This window comes from Octopus bimaculoides, chromosome 4 (assembly GCF_001194135.2).
Source record: "Octopus bimaculoides isolate UCB-OBI-ISO-001 chromosome 4, ASM119413v2, whole genome shotgun sequence".
Lineage (NCBI taxonomy): Eukaryota > Metazoa > Mollusca > Cephalopoda > Octopoda > Octopodidae > Octopus > Octopus bimaculoides.
The window spans coordinates 114,381,548-114,398,553 of record NC_068984.1 but is presented as its reverse complement, the minus strand read 5'-3'; the positions used below and the strand labels follow the sequence as shown (position 1 = coordinate 114,398,553).

At 36.3% G+C, this 17,006-nt stretch overlaps 1 protein-coding gene across 1 annotated transcript in view; it reads right to left on the bottom strand.

Annotated features, from left to right (window-relative positions):
* LOC106872114 (serine/threonine-protein kinase Nek11) overlaps window positions 1-17,006 on the bottom strand; it is a 51,296-nt gene that overhangs the window by 16,734 nt on the left and 17,556 nt on the right. The window contains exons 2-5 of the mRNA XM_014918980.2: window positions 11,497-11,668; window positions 6,742-6,890; window positions 3,890-4,051; window positions 1,293-1,442 (exon numbers count right to left, since the gene is read on the bottom strand). Of these exons, the coding sequence (XP_014774466.1) occupies window positions 1,293-1,442; window positions 3,890-4,051; window positions 6,742-6,890; window positions 11,497-11,668 (633 nt within the window). The remainder of the gene's footprint in view (window positions 1-1,292; window positions 1,443-3,889; window positions 4,052-6,741; window positions 6,891-11,496; window positions 11,669-17,006) is intronic.

Here is a 17,006-nt window from a genome sequence, read left to right as displayed (position 1 = left end):
ATATATATATATATATATATATATATATATATATACATATATACGACGAGCTTCTTTCAGTTTCCGTCTACCAAATCCACGCACAAGGCTTTGGTCGGCCCGAGGCTATAGTAGAAGACACTTGCCCAAGGTGCCATGCAGTGGGAATGAACCCGGAACCATGTGGTTGGTAAGCAAGCTATGCTACTTACCACACAGCCACTCCTGCGCCTGTTCACACTATTTCAACCAATCACTTCTTTTCTTTACCTCCAGCCACTGCTCTTTCTCCCTTCTACTACATTCCATTCTGAACATCTCTCTACCACCACAACCCATGAACTAAAGCCCCTTATGTATCCCTATCTCTCTTTCTCTCCACTGCTCCTACACCTTGCCCATTGTTCTTTACCTTCTACTCTGTACTCCCTCCTGAGCCATTCCAGTATCTCTCGCCTTACCTCTCTACATACTGGTATTTCCAATCATATGCACTCACACTTTTGTTCCTCACTCACTATATTAACCACTACCTCCACCTGTTTACTCCCACTTCATACTCTTATGAAAATATCCACTCCTCCCATGACCCACTGTCTGAATCCTCTCTGATGCTCACATTCTTGTTCTTTGAGAGTTTGCTCTAGCATCCCTTCATTACCTTCCTCTCATCTCCTTCAGCCATCTATCTCCTCTACAGCAATACACCTGTGCTTGTCACTTTGTCATACTTAAACTTTTCAACACGTGGCTTGTCTTAGTTCTTTCCTGTCTTGTAAGTTACATGAAAACCTCACTGGAGCTAGTGGCATGGAAAAAAAAATCACCTCTGTATGCTCTGTAAAGTGGTTGGCATTAGGAACAGCATCCAACCATGGAAACCATGTCGGAAATGACACTGTAACTCAGCATAGCCCTGCATATTTCTGGTTCCCTGCCAAACCATCCTACCCATACTAGAATGGAAGGCAGACATTAAATGGTGATGATGATAATGATGATGATGACGACGACGATGATGACGACGACGATGATGACAACGACGACGATGATGATCTATGTGTGTCTCTTTGTGTTTATATTTGTTCCTTACCACCACTTGATCATCACTGCTGGTTTGTTTACATCCTCATGACTTAGAAGTTCAGCACAAGAGACCAACAGATTCAGTATCAGGCTCGAAAGAGTGAATAGTAAGTACCGGGGTCAATTAGGGTCAATTCATTCAACTAAAACACTTTGATATGGTGCCCCAGCATGGCCACAGCTCAATGGCACTGAAACAAGTGCAGATAAAAGATTAGATAACTTACAGATTGAATATCTTGCTCAATTCTTCAGGATAGCGGTTGGGCAGAGGTGGTGGTTCCACTTTAACAATCTTGTTCACAATTGAATAAAAGGATTCTCCAGTGAATGGATGCTCCAATGCACACATATCAAATAGGATACAGCCAATAGACCTGAAAAGATTCAATGACAAAAAATAGGATTTATCTTTCACTGTTTACTTGTTTCAGTCATTGGACTGCAACTGTGCCGAGGCACTGCGTTGAAGGGTTTAATTGAACAAATTGAGCCCAGTGCTTATTTTGCTTCTTAAGCCTGGTACTTATTCTGATGGTCACTTTTGTCAAACCACGTAGTTACAGAGATGTAAACAAACCAACACTGGCTGTCGTGGCTTCTGATCTTAACTGATTGGAAGTACATGTTTTGTCTCGGTGTACAAGATAGGCTATAGCAAATATTCTGCTCAATACTGCAGATTTGCTTACCAGTTGCTAAAACATAACCAGTTGAGAATGTCTCTTACTGGCTGATGATATGTGCATCTCTGATCATATAATAATAATGATGATGATTAACAAGACTTGTGAATATTTCACAGAGTTAATGGCAAACTTATTGGGTTATTTCTGAAAACTTTATCCAAAAAACCTGAAAGCTTAGCCTGTGTTGTGTCTGTATCAAAAGATAGTTGCTCATCTACTAGTCATTGAAAAGTGAAGGAAATTGGAATACAATGATTACTTAATGCACTTTATATACATACTTTATATACTTTATACACACTCAACACCACCTTTCTCTCAGGGTCAATAAATCAAGTACCAGTGAAGCACTGGGGTCGATGTAATTGACTATCCCTTCCCCCAAATTTCAGGCCTTGTGCCAATAGTAGAAAGGATTATTATTATTAGTACTTATTATTGTTGCACAGCTTCTAATGCTGGAAATGTACTACAGTGTCAGCTGTTCACTACCAGTGAACCAAGGTAACACCCCTTATTTTACAAGCACCATCCGGAGTAGTCAAGCGGTTCCAAGCAGTGCTGTTTTCTGCAAGTGCTCCACCCTTATTGCATCCACTATTTGTTCCATGTACTTCTCAAGATTTTTACTCACTGTTCTCAGGGCTCTGACAATTATTGGTACTACTACCACCTTTTGCTCCCAAGCTAACCTGTTATATCTATTATTGACTTTTCTTTCTTCCTTATCACATACCTTGTTGTCAGCTGGGAATGCTATATCTATGATCCAGCATCATTTGCTTTCTTCTCAATTAAGACTATGTCTGGTTTCCTATTCTCTATCTCATGGTCACACTGAATCATAAAATCCCATAGGATCTTTGCATGATCGTTTTTGATGATGCCTTTGGATTTATGTTTGTACCACTTTTTTGCTGTCAAGTCCATATTTGTTGCAAAGTGTCCAATGGACAATCCTTGCTATATTGGCATGACGTCTCATATATTCTTTTTGGGCTAGTGGCGTACATTGACTAGTAATATACCATAAGGTTTCAACATTTTGTCTACAAATTCTGCACTTATCACTTTCTGATGTGTTGTCTATTCTGTATTTGATGTAATTGGTTCATTTTCTATTTTGTGTTTGATGTAATTGGTTCATTATTGCTATTATTATTATTATTATTATTATTATTATTATTATTATTATTATTATTATTATTGCTATTATTATTATTATTGCTATTATTATTATTAATGATGGTCGCACCCGTTGGTTTCGACGTATGAGTGTTTGAAGGAGAGGACTTAAAGTTAAAAGAAAAAAAAAGCACTAAGAAGCTGTATCTATTTGTATGGATGCTTGAATGTAATTTCAGTCCAGGTATGGATTTTCTATGAAGTCGCAATGGGGACATATACACTGGAAGTTATGCCAGCACTATGGAATAACAACAGAAAAAAGATAGTATAGGCACACGCCAGAAAAGGTCACAGAAAATTAGAAAGCAACCATACTATGGGATATGCCAATACACAGAGAGAGAAATTAAGGCCTGTAGGCCAGATATAGTTGTCACAGATCATCAAGGAAAAAATACTTTTTAATCGATGTATCAACACCAACAGATGACAACGTTTCTCTAAAAGAAATGGACAAACTTCCAAAATACAAAGACCTGGAAATAGAGGTAACTCGAATGTGAAATCTAAAAACAGAAACAATTCCTATCATAGTAGGTACATTAGGTATGATAAAAAAAATATTCAGACAAATACATAACAAAAACACCAGGACTTACAAATATATATAACATACAGAAAATTGCACTACTGGGCACTGTACACATCCTACGCAAAACACTTTCAATACAGTAACCATAAGAGCATCACAGCAAACCACAGCACATACCCAAGGCACACAGAGCTGCGCTCGGTAGTGAAGTGAAAGCACGTTATAAAAATAAAACTACTGAATAATAATAACGATGATAATAAAGTAGTGGAGTTTTTTTAAGAGCCAGTGAGGGAAACTCTACACAATCAATCATCTTGTATGAAATAGTAACCAAGTCTCTCTCAAAATCATAGCATACTATTGTGTAAAAACAATAAAATTTCTGATGTAAAGGAAAATAAAGAGCACTTACCAAATGTCAGCCTTGCAGTTATAACCTTCATGTTTCAGCACTTCTGGGCTCATGTAATAGGGAGTCCCGATAAAAGTCGAAGCATAGTCTGATGGTCCTGCCAATATTCTTGAAATTCCAAAATCTCCAATTTTAATGATGCCATTCTTTAAAAAAATGTTCCTAAAGATACAATATGGAAAAAGTATTATAAAGACAATGAAATGTAGGCATGGTTAGGCACAGGGCACAGCTTCCTAACCATGTAGTTTTGGGTTCAACTTCTACACAACCCCTGGCAGAGCAATGCTATGTGAGTAGATTTGGTAGACAGAAACTGGAAGGAGCCCATTGCACATATTTGTATGTGAGTATATATGTGTGTGTAAGTGTGTGTGTGTGTGTGTGTGTGCGTGTGTGTGTGTGTGTGTGTAAGTATGTGTGTGTGTGTGTGTGTGTGTGCATGCACATGTGTGTGTTTGCATCTCTGTCTCAGCATCACACACTAATTGTAAACAAGGGTCACTGGCCATATTGTGGTGGTTGTTTATTTTATTCTTCTTCTTACTACTATTGTTGTTGTAAAGCGACGAGCTGGCAGACCCGTTAGCACATCAGGCAAAATGCTTAGCAGCACTTCATTTGTCTTTATGTTCTGAGTTCAAATTCTGCCAAGGTCAACTTTGCCTTTTATCCTTTCGGGGTTGATAAATTAAGTACCAGTTGTGTACTGGGGTCATTCTAATTGACTGGCCACCCCTTCCTCTCCCAAAATTTCATGCCTTGTGCCTATAGTAGAAAGGATTATTGTTGTTGTTGTTGCTGTTACTATTAATATTATCATCTTCACTTTGGTGTTGGAGTGTTTAAAGGCAGAGGTGTAGCAGAAACAGTTTTAGTTATAAGTTATGACAGTCTAAATCTAAATTTAATATCTTGTCAGGGCTGAATTTATTTCCCAGCTTTCAAGGATCAATAAAAAGGATTGTGCTTTACATAATCAACTACATATCACTTCCACAAATTTGTATCTTTATTCTACAATTATTATTATTAACAGAAAATTATTATTATAATTATTGTTGTTGTTGTTATTATGGTTGTTGTTGTTGTTATTATTATTATTATTATTACTATCATCATCATCATCATCATCATCATCATCATCATCTTCTTCTTTCAATTCTGTTTCCATTTCTTGCCAAGTGTCTTCCCAACACCTAGGGCAAAGAAACTCACTGTACGCATTTGCAGGTCATTAAAATCCTTTCAACAATAGGCACAAGGCCTGAAATTTGTGGGGAGGGGACTAATTGATTACATCAACCCCGGTGTTTAACTGGCACTTGAATTTATCAACCCCGAAAGGATGAAAATCAAAATCGACCTTGGCGGAATTTAAACTCAGAATGTAGCAACGGGCGAAATACCGCTAAGCATATTGCCTGGCATGCTAACGATTCTGCCAGCTCGCCACCTTATGTAGGCCATAGGCCATTAATATAAATACACCAGATTGTTCATTTACAAAGTCATGTGATAGAAAAAAGAGAGAAGAAAGACAAAGCAAAAAAAAAGAAAAATGAAAAAAAGAAATCAAAGAAAATAAGGGAGAAAAAGAAAGAAAATTCACAGCAAAAATGTTCTTCTCAATATATGAGACGTACCAGTTAAAACAAGTTTTTTTTGTACTTCCTGCATGGATGGTAAGCCAGGAATCATCCTCAAATAATTTTTTTTTTCTCAAGATCACTGTACCCATTGATCACTGTGATAGTAAACAAATATTTAACCTCTGCTGTAGGAAGTGCCTACTCCTTTTTTTTGTTTACTACTACTACTACTACTACTACTACTACTACTACTACTACTACTACTACTACTACTACTATTATTATTATTATTATTACTATTGTTGTTGTTGTGAAGGCACATGACTCAGTGGTTAGAGCGTTGAGCTTACGATCGTGAGGTTGTGAGTTCGAATCCCGGATCAGGCTGCGTGTTGTGTTCTTGAGCAAGACACTTTATTTCATGTTGCTCCAGTTCACTCAGCTGTAGAAATGAGTTATGACGTCACAGGTGCCAAGCTGTATCGGCCTTTGCCTTTCCCTTGGATTAATACTGGTGGCGTGGAGAGGGGAGGCCGGTATGCATGGGCGACTGCTGGTCTTCCATAAACAACCTTGCCCAGACTTGTGCCTGGGAGGGTAAATTTCTAGGTGCAATCCCATGGTCAGTCATGACTGAAGGGGGTCTCAGCATCATTATTATTATTATTATTATTATTATTATTATTATTATTATTACTATTATTATTATTATTATTAAGGTAGCGAGCTGGCAGAATCATTAGCACACCAGGCAAAATGCTCAGTGGCGTTTCATCTGTCTTACAGTCTGAGTTCAAATTCCACCGAGTTTGACTTTGCTTCTCATCCTTTCAGGGTCAATAAATTAAGTACCAGTCAAGTAAGGGGATCGATGTGATCAACATATCCCCACTCCACAAATTTCAGGCCTTGTCTCTATAGTAGAAGGGATTATGACTATTGTCATTATTATTGAATGAGAGAGTAGTGCATACCATCAAAGTGACACTGGGGTAAATTATACGAAGCCCAATATACCCATCATGACTACTCGTCTGATAAGGGTACACCAGGCACATGCATCACAACGAAGAAGATGATGATGATGATAATGATATGAGTGAATGTGTGTGTGTGTGTGTGTGTGTGTGTGTGTGTGTATGTGTGAGTGAATACATGTGTATGAGTGTGTGTGTATGCTTGCATTTGTGTATGTGTAACATTTAACCTATGTTGGCATGTTAAACAAAGCAAAATAACAGGAAAAAAAAAAGGTCTTACCTTGACTTTAAGTCTCGGTGTAATATATGCTGTGAATGTATATAGTTGACTCCCAGCAGTATCTGAATAAACCAATCTAGTGTCTGTTTTATACTTATTGTGCTTTTAGCCCTCACACATTTTTCAATATATTGATCCAGATCTCCACCCTATAGCGATTAAATTGAGAAGTTGTCAATAATAATAATAATAATAATGGTTTCAAGTTTTGGCACAATGCCAGCAATTTTGGGGTGGAAGTAGGTTAATTACATCAATCCCAGTGCTCAACTTGTACTTATTTTATTGAACCCCTAAAGAATGAAATAATAATAATAATAATAATAATAATAATAATAATAATAATAATGATGATGATGATGATGATGATGATGATGATTTCGAATTTTGGCACATGACCAGTAGACGCAAGGGAGGGAATAAGTCAGTTATACTGACCCCAGCAGAATTTGAACTCAGAACATTAAGTCTGACGAAATACTGCTAAGCATTTTGCCTGGCATGCTAACGATTCTGCAGAGTGCTGCCTTAATTATGATGATAATGATAATAATAATAATAATAATAATAATAATAATAATAATAATAATAATAATAATAATAATAACAATAATAATAACAATAATAATAACAATAATAATAATAATAATAACAATAATAATAATAATAATTATTATTATTATTATATTGAGTTCAAATTCTGCCGAGGTCGACTTTGCCTTTCATCCTTTTGAGATCTATAAAATATGTACCAGTTACATACTGGGGTTGATATAATCGACTAACCCCTCCCCCCAAATTTCAGGCTTTCTTCCTTTAGTAGAAAGGATTATTATTTTTATTAAACAATATGAAGAGCACAATGCAATTGCAATAGATATTTTATTAGTTTGAATGATATTTCAACAGCTTGCCTGTCTTTGTCAAGTTCAAAATGAAAAGTGATACATAGAAATTCAAATTCAAAAGTCTGAACGAGGGTATCCTGTGTTCCCACTTTGATGGAATGACATCATCTGTCTTCAATTTTACAACTGGCAAAAAGAAAAAGGAAGAAAAAAGAAAGGAGAAAAGAAGAAGAATATTTAATAAAACAGTTTCGTGTAAATATGATGAAATTCCCCGGTTATTTTGTTCATTCCTCCACAGTGTGATGTTAATAATTCACAAACATATTTTTCTTCAGGCATTTTGAGGACTAAAAGTGTAGCAGATTCAGAATATTTTCTGAGAATATGTACTTTCAAGTCTTTTTCAAAATTGCAGCCGTTTGATATAAAATGTTTGACAAGTTCTGTCGAACTATTATTATTGTGCCTGACATCATATCTGTGCCCATTGAATCTTTAGTTTAATTATTCTGTTGTACAACAAACATAAATCAAGTTGTGTTTGGTGCATTCTGCTGTGTACACCAAATGGGAATCTCTACACATCCCACCTTCTGTATAAATCATAACATTTCTGTTATGATTCTGGATAGAATTGACTTGACTCATGTTGTTGCACAATGAACAGGGCTTACTTCTCATGCAGTTGCCATTCAAGGTACAGTGAGAAGAAACACCAATGTTAGCTTTCTTGGACTCAGAAGTAGCGGTTAATAGTTTTCTTATATTTTTATTTCAATTAAAGGATACAATAGGCAGTTGTTTGAAACGAGGATATTTTTCTGAAAAATGCTGGTAACTTTCATGTAACACTTTTGAAATGTCAGCAAGATTTTGGTCCCAGTTAATCACTAAAGGAATTCTGTCACATATTTTACTTTGTTTGCTAAAATTATGCATGGCTTTCCTTGCTAATATTAGCTATGTCATTTGCAATTTCCTTTAATCATGATTCATTGTAATCGTGTTTGACATAATGGAATACAAAAGCATTTGCATGTTTCCAGTAATCCCCTATATCAGTACAAATTCATTTTATCCTCAAAAATTGGGATTTGGGATTTGACTGAATTATAAAATGGAAGGACGTGGACTTGCAAAATAATTCTGTCACTATTCTGCCTCCAGAAAACTTAACTTTTGTGTCCAAAAATTCAACGCTAGTTTTTGAAAAACTAGACATAAATTTTATGTTGAACTTAAAGCCATAGTTTTCAGCATAATAGTCACAGAAATGCAACAAGTCAATTAAACTATTCTGAAATCCATCCCAGACAAAAAAGATGTCATCAATGAACTGTAATCAGAGTATTGGTTTATGACCATGTAAGGATTTGGATGTCTTCAGTAACTGTGTCTCGAATTTCGTCATGAAAACATTAGCAAAATTAACTGCCATAGAGGTACCCATGGTGCAACCCCTCATCTGGTGGTAAATTTTTGTCCAAACTTCATTCTGTTACTTTGTAACACAAACCTCAATAGCCTACAGAGAAAATTAGATGGAATACTTTTGTTTGATCCTTTTTTGAAGGCATTCATGCATGCTTCTACCCCTTCATCATGGTCAATATTGAGATATAAGGAAGAAACATCCATGGTTACCAAAAAACAGTTCTCGACATTGCTTCAGTGTTTAAAAAAATTGTTGATTTAGACACAAAATCAAAAGTATCCTGAATATAGGAACTTGATCTTTTTGTGACAGGGAGTAGAAATCTTTTCTTTTTCTATTTTTTTCTTTCTTTTTCTTTTTGCCAGTTGGGAAATTGAAAATCAAAGACTGATGATGTCGTTCCCTCAAAGTGGGAATGCAGTATCTCCTCATTCAAACTTTTGAATTTGAATTTCTATAATTTGAATTTCTATAATTTTGAATTTCTATAATTTTGAATTTCTATAATTTTGAATTTCTATGTATCGCTTTTCATTTTGAACTTGATAAAGACAGGCAAGTTGTTGAAAAATCATACAAACCAATAAAATATCTATTGCAATCACACTGTACTCTTTGTATTGTCTATTTACTTTTGCGAGAAGTTATGCTAATCCTTTTAAAATATTATTATTAGTTTCATACACACTCAACAGATTAGACTGTTGGAAAAGAAAAAAAATCTTAACATCAGGTTACAGCAAGTAACCTTAGTTGCCAAGAACACTCCTAAGTATCCTAGCTGTCCCTAATAACTCTGTTTCCTGGAGCTGTACTAAACTGGGTTTTATACCTATTTCCTCTATCCATCTGTTCAGATCTCTAGGGATAGTTCTCAATGCACCTATAACTACTGGGATACATTTTACCTGCACTTTCCATAGTCTTTGTAAATCAATGGCTAGGTCCTGGTACTTTGCTACTTGTTCTATACCTATCATATTAATTTTTTCATCATTTGGGACTGTAAAGTCAATTCTCAGGCACTTTCTATTCTCTTTATCTACTACTACTAAATCCGGCCTTCTAGCTTCTATTACTCTGTCACTCTGAATGTTAAAGTGCCACAACATCTTGTATTTCTTACTTTCTCGTACTTTACTAGGTTATGTTCATACCGTTTATCAGTATGGTCAAATCCTAGCTTTCTACAAAGTTCCCAGTGGATTGCTCTCCCTAGATTGTCATGTCTTTTCTTGTATTCTTTCTGTGCCAGCATGCTACATTCACTTACTATATGAGTAACACTTACTACTACTACTACTACTACTACTACTACTACTACTACTACTATGAAGAGCCAGAGTAAATAACACAAAGCATTTTGTCTGACACACTAATGATTCTGATGACAACAACAACAACAACAATTACTTCATAAACCACTAAAGGTTTACAAACAGATTTTAAAAGATATAGGATGATACAGTATGATATAATGTGAAGTTACAGAAAGGTAAGTAAACAGTAAAATAACAAAACAAATCAAACAAGAAAAAATTCCTAGCAGAATGGAGACTTCTAAGGGCTGCTTGCGGAAACCCCACAAAACCATGAATACCCGGATTACTAGGGCAAGTGCCCTCTCCTCATCCTCTTCCTTCAATCTACAGGCACATGCTCAGAGTAGGCCCATTTATTCAGATCAACCTTAGCACTTTCCACACCTTTCCACAAATTTGCTGGAAGGGAACACTTCCCTCTCCACTCTCACTTTCTTTTTCAAGCAAAATTTGAAAAAGTAGATAAGTGCTTGGCCAAAGAGAAGGGAGTCTGTTTTCAGCCCTTTCAATCTGGTCAATTTCACAATCTTTCTCATAATGGCCACCTGTTCTTCTTTGCCAAAGGAAAGCAGTGAGATGATCTGAGCAAAACTCAACAACAATGAAACCATTTCAGTTTTAACATTTGATTTCAGATTTAATTCTCTGATAAACAAGTACAATTCTGAAAGTTGTTGTTGGCACTCCGTCGCTTACGATGTCGAGGGTTCCAGTTGATCCGATCAACGGAACAGCCTGCTCGTGAAATTAACGTGCAAGTGGCTGAGCACTCCACAGACACGTGTACCCTTAACGTAGTTGTCAGGGATATTCAGCGTGACAGCGTGACAAGGCTGACCCTTTGAAATACAGGCACAACAGAAACAGGAAGTAAGAGTGAGAGAAAGTGGTGGTGAAAGAGTACAGTAGGGTTCGCCACCATCCCCTGCCGGAGCCTCGTGGAGCTTTAGGTGTTTTCACTCAATAAACACTCACAACGCCCAGTCTGGGAATTGAAACCGCGATCCAATGACCGTGAGTCCACTGCCCTAACCACTGGGCCATTTGCGCCTCCACAATTCTGAAAGTAAGAAGGGAATAAATAAGGCATAATTATCAACAGAAGAGTTCAAATGGTGTTTAAATTCAATTACTAACATCTACTTACTTCGCAATATTCAGTGATTATACAGAAACATTCATCATCAATTAATTTGTCTAGGAACTTCAGAATGTTTGGATTTGAGAGCTGTGATAACAAGGCTGCTTCCTGTTCAGCAGCATCAGTTTCTTTGGGTTTTTTTTCATTGAGATAAATTTTTTTTAGAACCTTTTGGGAACTATAAATGAAAAAATTTTTAGATAAGCTTGAGTTTGATTTAAACATTCATAAAGCATGAGGTAATATCAAAAGGTTCCTAAACTAGTTATGTTTAATAAAAATAACTTATTTACCTAATGATGAAAGTAAACAAACAAGGTTTGTTTTAGAAGCATTGAGATGTATTGAAAGATAGAGAAATAATTTTTTATTATTCTCAAACGCGTGATAATGCTAATAAATAGCATGATCAGGATAAATTATCCATACATTGCAGAAAAATATGCTACTGGCCAGCCATGAGACTCGAACTCACATCCCTGTGATTACGCGTCAAGTGCTTTACCATTAAGCTAAACTGCCCAGTAATGAATTCTTCTGCAATTTTAGAACTTATAAATTTAGCTTCATAAGACGCTGACGTTAATACCTAAGTTTTAACATCATTTCCTTTGAAAATAACCACCTTGTACAGCAATACACTGGTCCCAGCATTCCACTTTTGGAATCTGGCCTGGAAGTTGTTATCTGTTAGCAAGTCAAGGACCTTCTGTGATTTGCTCTTGATTTTGACAATGGTGCTAAAACGGCAACATTTGAGCTCCCTTTTCATCTCGGGGAAGAGATGGAAGAACATAGGTGCTACATCTAGTGAATAGGGTGGGTGTGGAAGTGATACCAAGTTATTTTTGGTGAGAAACTCGTGAGGAAGGAGAGCTCAGAGACAGGATGCATTGTTGTCAGGAAGAATCCAATTCTTCATGCTTCACTGATCCAGTTGCTTTTATCGATTGTCCTCCCTCAGATGCTTCAAAATGTCACAGTAGAATTTTCAATTGATGGTCTGGCTTTGCAGGATGAATTGTTGATGTACAATATTGTGGATGAAACAAAAAAAACAAAATGCTCTTGATTGAGCTGCAGATCAATCATGCCTTTTGAAACATCTGCCCCACACAAAACATTGCATACAAACCATTGCCTTGTTGCCGTAAACTTGCCAAAGCATGCTCAATGCCTCTGTAGCAGACTTCCTGAGTTTAACACAAAATTTCATGTTGGCTCTTTGTTCCAACTTCCTGTCCAGGATAAAATTGCAGACTACCACATACACATGAGCACAAGAACACAAATTTCACAATTTGTGAAGTAAGCACAGCAACGTCACTTGGCACACTGCCTCACGAAGGTCACTGCTAGCTCTTACTTTGCATGCAACCATGTGCTGCCATCTGTTGGTATGCTACAGAACTAGTTTGGGAACTTTTTGATACCACCTAATATGTCTAACAGAGCACATGTCAATATACAAACAGTTGTGTGTATACTCACACACACATACATACATACATGCATACATACATACATACATACATACACACTAACAATCATCATCATCATTATTTAATGTTCACTTTTTTTGCTTGCATGGTTTGATATGACCTGCCAAGTCAGACGACTGCACCAAACTCTACTGTCTGCTTTTTCTGGATGCCCTTCCTAACACCAATCACTTTACAGAGTGCACTGAGTATATATTACATGGTACCAGAACCAGCAACAGCAAGGTTACCTATTAACTTGCTAGACAAGGTCACTCAACTGAGTGAAGAGTAGAATTGAGGGAGGTGGCCTTGAGCCAGGCAATGAAAGTTTAGAGTATGAGTAGAGTGACAGAAATAGGTATCTTGCAGAAGTGGAGATATATGGCTATCCAAGTTTTATATATATATATATATATATATATATATATATATATATATATATATATATATATATAGAGAGAGAGAGAGAGAGAGAGAGAGAGAGAGAGATTTTACCCAAATGTGACAGGGAGGTATATATAAGTGATGGAAGGAGTGGGTGTTAGCAAGATGAGTGTAGAGGAGATATTTATTAAAGACAGACTGAGTGCAATTAAGTTCGTGGGAGCCCAAAAGGAGAGTGGGAGATAAAGGGAAGAGGACTGAAGGTGTGTTAGGAAGATGAGTGTTGGGGGAGAGATTTGTCAGGGACAAATTGTGCGCAGGGGCAGAGACATAAATGATATGCCTTTAGGGTCTCAATTTTACTTACATGAACAGGTTTTCTCAAGCACAACAAATCACCAACCATCTCAGCTCTTTGTCAACTCCTCAGTGAGACTCAAGATCTGAAGGTAATTTTTCACTACTTCATCCCATGTCATCCTGGATCTTCCTCTTACACACACACACACACACACACACACACCGAAAGACATATACTCAACATTTGTATCTGTAAGTCTGCTTCTTATTCGCGTATGTGTTAATGTATCAAGTATATATAAGAATGCACAATAAGAGGAATGTTTAGGTTTATTTTTTGGCCAAGGACAAGGAACACACATGCATGCAGTAGAACCTCAGTTTCCAAATTTAATTTGTTTCTGAAGGCTGTTTGTCACCCAAAATGTTTTTAAACCAAAACTATTTTTCCTATCGAAAATTCAAAAGAAGGCACAGTGAATTTGAGCAGGAATGTGCACTGAGTGAAACCTAGATAGCACCCGATGCTCTGCTGTTTGATGTCAACCTGATACTCCCAACTTGATGTCAACCATTGTTGCCAGCTTGCATGTTCATCACCCAAGATGTTTTATGTTTGAAAAATTGTTTGTAAATCAATTTTTTTTTTGTGATGAAAGGCATTCATAAATCGAAATTCAACTGTATATATTAAAGGTTCAAAAGTTTATAAATTGCTTCATCATAAAAAAACAAGTTCAAAATTTTTAACAGTATCTTTTGTCAGAAAGTGATGTTTTCTCATGTTACCAAATAGATGTACAAAGAGTAGGGTGAGAGAAATAAAACTAAAAGAGAAAGAATATGGAAGCATAAGGAGGGGAACAAATCTGAAGAGATGTAGCAATTTTTCCTTGTGCATGGTTATTATGAGTCCACAATCAAGTGGACTCATAGCTGAGCCCAGACCACAGACAGAGCCTCACCACATCACATATACAGATAAAAAAATAGGCCTCTTTTCCTACCAGTCTTCATATCAGTTCTACCACTTCAACAAATTATACAACTTTCACTCATTTCCTCTCATTCTCAAACTGCTTCTGTCTTTCCCAAGCTCCTCACTGCTCCTTGAATAGAAAGGAAATCTTGTGTCACTTCTTGATCCAAAGGTACCCCACCCCAACAACTTACATTCAACATTTTTAACCTTTTAGCACTCAGATTACTCTATCAATGTAATGCTTATTTATTCATATTGTTTTGAATTAATCATGTTTTATCTTGTAGCTTCGGGATTTCAATGATGTGATTATAATGACATTGTACAGTAAGTGTGAGAGGCCAATTGAACATAAAACAGGTAAAATATTTGGGCCAGATATGGGCAGTGTAAGTGCTAAAGGGTAAAACTTTTTGATAGTAACCTGCTTGCAAATTTTTCATGTTATTAGATAGTGAACTTCTTAACTACACAGCCATGCCAGTGCCTTATCAAGTGGATTATAAGCTTACATGTTAGGGTCCAAATTCACCAAGTGGTTCATTGTCTCCAACTAAGTTATTTCAAGTTGCTGAAGTTCATTTGACTTCTGAGAAGAGATATCAAATTTTTGGTAAAAGCTGCCTATGATAGACCATCTTATAAGGGAGAATTTCTCTCATGTCTGTTTGATTCTACAGAATCCAGAATTGAGTACCAACCTATAAATTGCGTGTGTTTGAGAAAGGATTAACTTACTAGGTAACAGTATCATCTGTATGACAGTGATGCCTATTTAAAACCATCACATGATGTCAAGGTAAGGGGATGCAAACACACACATACCTGTCTCTACCTGCTGGGGTTTTTTTTTGGGGGGGGGGGTTACAATTCTGAACCATTTAATTGTGTGCATACGTATATGCGTGTGTATGTGTGTGTGTATGTAAGGTATATATATCTGCATGTGCAGGGGCAATAATACATACAGATACACATATTTATGGGTGTACATATGTACATATACATACAAGTACGTGTTGTATGTGTAGGTGTTGATATGTATAAATATCTATATACATGTTTAATACATGCATGTGTATACATCTTCACATATATATATTCTTCTACTACTAAGCACTGACCTGTCCTCTAACCAACCTAACCTATATTCCCAAATTCTTCATTCCACCATTTTACTAACCCTACCCCCTCTCTCTGCCCTTCACTTAGGCTCTATCACTACATACCTGACGCTCCTTTACTCATTATACTCTCATACCTCTCTCTCTCTATCACCCATCACCCCCCCCCATTCCTTCTCTCTGCCACTCCTTTACTCTTTACCCTATCATCTTTTGCATCCTCATATCTTTCTCTCTCTATCACCCTCACCTCCCCATACCTTCTATCAATATATCTTGACTGACCCCTAACCAGTTCATTTTCCCTCTCTTCATCACTTTATTATCTCTCTCTCTGTTTTTCTTCTTTTCTTTTTTCTTTTCTTTGTTCCTCTCTTCCTGTTTTCGATTTGACCTTACAAATACATTCCCAACTTTTAAGTCACTTTAAATAAAACCCTGGATTCAATATCAATAACACTGTGTACAAACTCTATACTTGGAATGACCAATTTTAAAAACAATTGGAACTTACTCACAAGGTACTGGAATCTCATACGTATACCATTCTACCTAAATATTGGATCTACAGATGCAATATCCCTGCATATCTCATGTCTATTTTCATTCCTCTATTTCACTCTCTATTTCATATCTTATCTAGAATAACTGTTACTTAACCATTTTCTTACACCATCTCCGATGAAGGGATATATAAAATATCCCGGAAACAGCTGTAAGACCTTCTCTTTATAAATGCTCTGAAATCTTTCACAGCCTTGGTTTTTTATCTCATTCTGAAAATGTTTATATATATATATATATATATAATGGGTAAATATTATTATAAGATCTGGTAATTATTCATATATTAATATATTAATTAATATCGATTAATTATCAGGGGGCCAGCACATTTAAAGAATCAAAGAGATTCAGAAATATTATCTGCAATCTCAGGGATTAAGGTACATTTTAAAAATAACGTTGACCACTAACGTGGACAATTAATGCGCTAGAAATAGATCACATTTTGTGTCTATTAAGACCTAAAAAGTTCTCAACATGAAATATAGCAGCATACCAAAAACGTGAGCAGGCAAGACATTTAAAATCACCTAAAAAAATCATTATTAAACAGGAACCAGGTTTCGGATTTAACAAATTCTTACCATTTGTCTATTCCTCATCAGCCTGATTTGTAATGTAGCAGTAATTTTCAGAATCTTATACATAGTTGCCCACCGCCATGTGTGCGCGTGC